We start from the raw sequence: 7500 nt of genomic DNA on the forward strand, positions 1-7500 counted from the left end.
CGTAAAACACACCTGGGACGGTTCTACTGCCTGAGGAACCCTCTAATGTCGATGTGTGCCAGCTGAGAGAGGTCTTGAGATCTGTGCCAACGCAACAGACATGTAGTCTGATAGTGAGTCCCTCTATGGTGACGCTAGGAGAGTGTTGCAGATGAGGAGCAGAGATGTAGGTTATCAATAAATACACATTTACTATTTGAGAGGTTTTTATCAAAAGATAAAAAATAAAAAATAGAAATACGAGGCATCTTGCACATGGTGCCGACTGCTGACTTTGGGTTCTGAACACAGAACCTTCACCTGGGAGAGAGACACCAGACTATACTGTTCATCTTTTTCATCGCTGAAGGAATACTTTGACACTGGTTTGCAAGTTCATAGATGTGTTCAGAATAACGTGAGATCCCCTCATATTTGAGAAGAGTCAAACGTTCAAAGCGTTTTAATAACCGGCGCCGCGTTTGCGTAACAAAATGTCACGGACCACGTCTAGAAGTCCGTAAGACTTAGTTACATGAACGCCGGTTAATAAATCGCTAGAAAGCAAGCGTGTGATTATGCTGTCCCTCTCTACGGCCTGCGGGCGATCTAGACCCTCGTTCCGGAGACCCCTTTGAGCTGAAGCGTTCTAGAAGCGGCCGCATCAGAAGGGATTAACCGTGGCAACCGACATATGGAAGAAAAAATAAAGAGGGAAGTGGTCTGAGGATGGGGAAGGCCTGGGGGGGGTTGACCAGGAGACGGGGGGGGGGCACAAGTATGTGAGGAAGGAAAGCATTGATGTGGGGTCGGAGGGAGAGGAGGGAGATGGAAAAGGCGGGAAGAGGGGTCGTGTATGGGTGAAGCTGGGCTCAATCAGCACTTTGCTGTGCTGTGTGTGTGTGTGTGTGTGTGTGTGTGTGTGTGTGTGTGTGTGTGTGTGTGTGTGTGTGTGTGTGTGTGTGTGTGTGTGTGTGTGTGTGTGTGTGTGTGTGTGTGTGTGGGTGTGTGTGTGTGTGTGTGTGTGTGTTTTCTATACAAATAAATATATACATATACAGATGTGCATGGAAATACATAACAGGTTTATGTAAATGTCTGAGAGTGTATCCGTGTGCTGCACCCGTATATGTATAGGTGCGTGTGTGTGCGTGCGTGTGTGTGTGTGTGTGCTTGTATGCATATGTGTTTACGTATGTGTGTATGCAAATAGACCTTTTCCACTCAGAGAAATACGAGCTGCGTAACCACGCAGCGCACAGCATAGCACAATGCGCACTCTGTGAGGGTTAGGGGAGACTTTGATTGTATAATTAGCCGCGATTCCGACGCCACAGTGCACACCAGGTCACACCTGCGCCGCACGGCAGGAAGGAGTATCGGATAAACAGTGGAGTTAGCGGCCAACGCCTTGGTGTGCTACAGCTGTGTTTCAGATACAGTCTATAGCGTGCAGTCTGTAGCACGTACTGTCCCACGTTTCCCCGCCGTACTCCCTGTCTCTGATCCGTCGGTAAAAGGGAGGAATCCGCCCACAGACGACCTCGCGGTCAGAGATTAATCTCAGCCATAAAATCTAATAGAGAGGGACGGTAAATCAAGGCTCCGTAACCTGTTTTGTCTGGTGGGTGACGTGGTCGTTAGGGATGGAATGGGAGGAGACGGGTGGGGGGTTGGTGGGGGGGGTCAGGTGGAGGTGGTGATGCTGCTGTTGGGTCTGGTTGCTATGGCGACGGGCAGTGGGTCCAACGTCATCAAAACACTGCAGGGGGGGTGGGGGTGGGGGTGGAGGTGGGTTTAGCCGGAAGGTATCGGAGCGATGCACTGATTATCGTGCTCTTCCGATATTCGCCGTTGGCTTGTTGGCACATAAGGTGACACTCAGTCGATGTTTATTGGTGGCATAAATTCATTCAAAGATAGCGTGATGAAGATCTGAAAGACTTTAAAAGAGTTCAGTTTTGCATTTCTTTGTCGTCTGAGCACAAAAAAGGGGAATAAATTACAACACAAATCTATGAATAAACAAAAGAATACTTCGGGATGGGCATCTGCCCAGAGTTCCACCATCAGTGCATCTTCACAGCCACCCGCAGGAGCGGAGGCTTCCCCCTCTCGCATTGTGTGTGAGCTGGGAACGGAGCGGAGAAAGTCCAGGAGCCCCTCCACTGACACCGCAGAGAGAAGCCCCGCCCCCTTCATCCATCACGCATCACCATGCCCATTTATGGTCGCCCAGGAGCAACGAGAGCCAGGGAGATCGCTGAGGAAAAGAGAGGGAAGGAAGAAGGGAAAGAAGAGGAGAGAGAAAGGCAGGAAGAAAGAAGGAAGAAGAGAAAGAAGAGGAGAGAGGATGGAAGGAAGGAAGGAAGGAGAAAAGAAGAGAAAGAAGAGGAGAGAAAGAAAGGAAGAAAGAAGGAAGAGGCGAAAGAGGAGGAGAGAGAAAGAAAGGAAGGAAAGAAAGAATAAAAAAAAAGAGAGAAAGAAAGAAAGAAGGAAAGAAATTAAAAGTGATTGGAGAGAAAGAAAGACAGAAAGAAAGAGAGAAAGGAAGAAAGAAATTGAGAAAGAGAAATAAATAAGCAGAGAAGAGACCAAGATAATCAACCAAGAACAAGGAATGTTTTATTCAAATTATTCCCTGTTCATGCATTCTTCCCCTCGCCCCTCTCCCTCTCTAATCGCACTCTGCTTTCCCCGGCCTCAGGCTATGTTTGGTTACCAGGTGACAGAATTCCAACAGTAGGAAATGTTCCCCCTTCACCCACCCACCCCTCGCGAGTCATCAGGATCTCACGACTGCCTCTTAAATCAGCCTGATTCATTCAGTGTGTGGTACAACATCATTCCATTCATTCAAGCCACATGCTCCCGTTACCTTCCTGTTTCTGCGGAGACGATCCTGCATCCCCCCCTCCTCGAGGGGCGAGCGGACCCCTTGGCAGCCGACAATGTATACACGCCGCCGGCTAAACAAACCGCTTTACATTGGACAGAGGCGCTCTCTCCCATTACCATGCGCTGCCGCGTCTCTCCACCGAAACACATCTCCCCCCCCGCTGGCAGCCGAGGACATATTTACCACCGCGACTCAAACGCTGACACACTCCATGCCCCTGAGCGTGGACTGACCTCTGCCACACGCGCACGCACGCGCACGCACACACACACACACACACACACACACACACACACACACACACACACACACACACACACACACACACACACAAAACATTTTTCACATGCACGTGGCACAGGGCCACAAAGGCACACACATACTGTAGGTACACACACACATGCACCCAGGTACACACACACACAAATCACAAATTTGCATGTGCACGTGCATGCATGCTCTCTCAAACACACGCACACACACACAGGCAATCACACAAGCACGCACACAAACAAACACACACACACACACACACACACACACACACACACACACACACACACACACACACACACACACACACACACACACACACACACACACACACACACACACACAAATACAACAACACACGTACATGGCAGCATGAGGGAGGTTTCATCTTTAGCTCTTCCAAGAAAAGTGGGTCCTTGAGCAAGGACAGCATGTGCTCTAGCATAGCACTATGTAGAAACATGTATTGCTGATACGTATCATGTATAATAAAGTCCATTAAAAGGGTCACTGACGATAAACAAAACAACAAACAGACATACATACACACAGTTAGTAAAACATGAGTTGTTTGTCCCAATTAAAAGACGAGGAGAAGGATTAGGAAATAGGTTTTTGTTTAAGTAATACTATACCGATTCACAAGCTAACCGACATACAAGGGCATGCAAACAGCTCCGAGAAGTCTTAACAGGCCATATTGTTTCCTCCTCATCCTGTGTTCTATCGCCAGCATGTAAACCATAACCGCTGCGTTCTCTCTTCATGAACACCGCTGCCCTCTGGTGGCCACTCGTGTGTAATGTCCTCCTTTAGTTCAGTGACTCAGTTCTGCTGACCGCTCAGGTAATCTCCGCTGTTTGTTTGCTTTCTGATTGACGTCGTGTCCGCAGGAAAATCACCCTGCCACCGAAAATGAACTCATGATGACCAATATAGAGCCGGAGGCTTTTGGGAAAGTGGGGCGGGAGGAAATATTTTTTGTATACAGAGGGACTTGTCCTGCAGGTCTGGAATTGGAAAGAACCGCCACTCGGTCACACCTGGTTGAGTTCGAGCTGAGTCAGGGCCTGACAACACCCTGTCTGTCTGTCTATCTGAGTTCTTGTCTGTCTGCTGTTTCACTGTTTGTCCTTGTGCTTATCTGTCTGATTATCCGTCTTTATCGGTCTGTTGGCCTCTGTGTGTCAGTCTGTCTGTTGGTGTGTCAATTTCGCCCACGTTGTCCTATAGCCTGTCTGTTGGTGTTTTCGCCTGTCTGTTGACCCCTGCCTGGAAGCCGTGTGTGTGAGGTAATGGTGTTACCCAGGGAGGTCAAGCACGGGTGAGTCAGTTCATCTGAACCTGGCATACTGAACATCACGTCACCAGAACGGTAACCGTACGTCAGTTCTCCGTTTGAGGAGTTGATTGTTGTTGTTGTTGGGGACCTGTCTGACTAGAACCATTCATCAGATCAGCACTCATTAAGACTCATAGAATAGTATAACGACCAGAGGCCATTTAATTCCCTATTTAGTGGCTTTGAGGTTTCTAATCTCCTGAGTATGTCCTGTCAGTTAGAGTAGCCTCCATAATAAGTGGAAACATTTAAATCTTATTTGTGGCAAAACCACCCTTATGATCAAATCCTAACATCGCCCCTGATAACAACTTAAAATAAAAGAGGGCTCAACATTTAAATTGAATGCTCATACAAAGGTGACAAGGGTACAAAGTGTTTCGAGATCGCACTCATGAGTAGGCCTACTTGTTTTTCTGAGTCACCATCAGACAGGGGATGTGACTGACTGACCGAGGTCATATAAGTGTCTTACTTTGTATTTTTTAGGGCCGTAAACAGACAAAAGGCCACCAAGCGACTCATGCTGAACAGCCTTTTGCAAATATAAATGAAAAACAGTCTGGTTTTGGTCACCTTCCTGGATGTGGAGTGAATGAAACATTTCCTTACCTGTGATATGACAAGATACCCGACAGCCACTCTTTGACCAATCTCCTTCTGTGTACCTGATACATACCTACTGGTAAGGGAAATGGTTGATGAGGGTGTGTGGCGAGCTGAGTGAGTAAACTATGTCCGCATAAACATTACCGGGACAGAATCAAAAACAGAAGGACATTTTTTTTTATGGTTATTATTACTCACATGAACCACAATCTTCTCTGGAAATATGTGATAAAAGTTGTCGGGAAGGTTATATGAGCCTTGATATCCCTTAGTGTGAAAGGCGCACACACTTATCCGAACAGAAACAATAGTCAGAGAATACCTTGCTATTTATACACTTTAATATCATCTCTCCCTAACATGTCAGTATTTAAAAGCAACATGATGGTTGGGTGTTTGTCATTATTTAGACATTCACATAAGACATTTAGCTCTCCGTATAAATACATTCAGATTTATTTTCTTTTGGCATTGATCCTATCCAAACAACATACACACAAAACAATGAAAAGTAGGGTTGGTATAAATAAATAGGCACCAAGAACAAAAGGGGTCAAGCTAACTTGACCCTTATCACATCAATTCCAATATAATTCAGTTTAACACTCGACTACCAATGACAGTATGTCAGTAAAGCATCAGTGAAAATTGCATTTGAAATGACAGCCACGGAAAATATTACATTCAGCAAGCATGCAGGATAAGTAGATATGTGTGAGGGAAGGCACAAACATTTCTCTTTCTCACTAATGGAAAACCTTAACCTTTGTTACTCTTTACTTTAGCTGCAAGTATGACATTTCTTTTTTATCTAGTAGTTATAAATCTCACACAGACAAGTCTTCCAGTCTGTGACATGACAGTAAGGGCACATTATAGTCTTGTGATTTCAATGTTATAAAAAGTGCTTTTTTAGATCATACAAAAAACAAAAAAACCGAGGTAATAGACACGTGGAGAAGGAGAGCAGTAGACCTTTGTGTGTTTAGCAGCAGTCATCCAAGTAGCGGTGGTCGTACTGTACATACGACACTGCTTGGTTTTTACAGATACAGACAGAGGTGTTCTAGTGTTCTTGCAGGTTAAGGGGGCCATCTGAGCGGCGTGTTCAGCCCAACGAGGTCTGGTTCTCCAGGCCCTCTGAGCGGCGTGTTCAGCCCAACGAGGTCTGGTTTTCCAGGCCCTCTGAGCGGCGTGTTCAGCCCACAGAGTTCTGCTTCTTCAGGCCGTCCGAGCGAGTGGTCCTCCCCTCTGGGGTCTTCCGGTAGCAGCTCCTGATGGAGGTGAGGGGGGGGGGGGGGAGAGGAGACACACATTGCTTTAGAGCATTGGTTCTCAAAGTGCGGCCCGCGGGCCAATGGCGGCCCGCAGAAACATTCCTGGCGGCCCGCAATGACATACAGGTGTAAGTTATAAAAAAAAAAAGGATTATTTTTATTTATTTTTTATTATTATATCAATATTAATTTAAACATAAATAAATAAATATAAAGAGAAAAGTCGACTCTCTCTAGGATGAACCTCAGTTTCGTGATTTAGACCTCACTTGACCTCACTCCCAGAGGTCCACGCTGCAATGTGTTTTTTCACCACTGGGATGCGGACGGCGTTTCCCGCCAATTATTTTTTCCTTTGGCGGCCCTCAGTCAAATTTTGGGCTCCTAAATTGGCCCTCAGCTGTCAAAACTTTGAGAAATCCTGCTCTAGAGTCAGTGGTTTTCAACCGGTGTTTGGCGGATAAACGTCATCACGGATGTGTTACAGGTCAAACTACTACATTTTTTTTTGCACGCCTGGCCAATTTGCTTCAAAAAAGCTTCCTAGAAAACCCATTGGCTGAACCAAGTGGTTCGATTTTACTGACACTGAAGTTATCACGACGCAATCAGAGCTAAAACCGTGTTTGGAAATAATACCTTAACCAGAGAAACCTGCGCAATACTTTCCAGGAAAACCACAGGCCTTCGCAAATCTTAAATTACCTCTGGGTCATGCCTTGATCACAGAGAATGACGTGGATCCTGCGGCAAGACCAGTTTAAAAACCCAACCGCCTTCAATTATGCTGGCTTGATCACAGATGCTGTAAAAACCAATTATGGGGAGTCGGGAATTAAAGCTAAACGTTGAAGGAAACTCTATACTAACCCCTGGTGTTTGAGCTTGTCTACGGCCGGGGCTTTCTGGCCTTGCTTTGCTTCCGGGACGCTGAATGAGGAGAGGGCGATGTGACCCGTTGTTTACATGACGAAAATGTGGATGAAGATGACGATGATGATGAAGGGAGCGGGCGGTTGGATGAAGGCAGAGCAGCTGGTCCTAGACAGTACCTGTTGTTCGAGGCGCCCTTCGTCTTCTGTGATGTTTTCCTGCCCTGAGCGGGAGATCCAACCACCCTT

At 46.5% G+C, this 7500-nt stretch overlaps 1 protein-coding gene across 3 annotated transcripts in view; it reads right to left on the minus strand.

Moving 5' to 3' along the window:
• Window positions 1–5421: 5421 nt before the first annotated feature.
• Window positions 5422–7500, minus strand: part of LOC132470946 (centriolar coiled-coil protein of 110 kDa-like) — an 11031-nt gene continuing 8952 nt past the window's right edge. Inside the window, exons 12-14 of one of the 3 annotated variants that reach the window (XM_060069919.1) lie at window positions 7432–7497; window positions 7250–7309; window positions 5422–6376 (exon numbers count right to left, since the gene is read on the minus strand). In XM_060069919.1, the coding sequence (XP_059925902.1) occupies window positions 6301–6376; window positions 7250–7309; window positions 7432–7497 (202 nt within the window). In that variant the 3' untranslated portion in view covers window positions 5422–6300. Of the gene's footprint in view, window positions 6377–7249; window positions 7498–7500 lie in introns of all 3 variants that reach the window. The other 2 variants (XM_060069926.1, XM_060069913.1) reach the window with 2 other exon arrangements.

The sequence above is a fragment of the Gadus macrocephalus genome, chromosome 2 (genome assembly GCF_031168955.1).
Source record: "Gadus macrocephalus chromosome 2, ASM3116895v1".
NCBI classification, from domain to species: domain Eukaryota; kingdom Metazoa; phylum Chordata; class Actinopteri; order Gadiformes; family Gadidae; genus Gadus; species Gadus macrocephalus.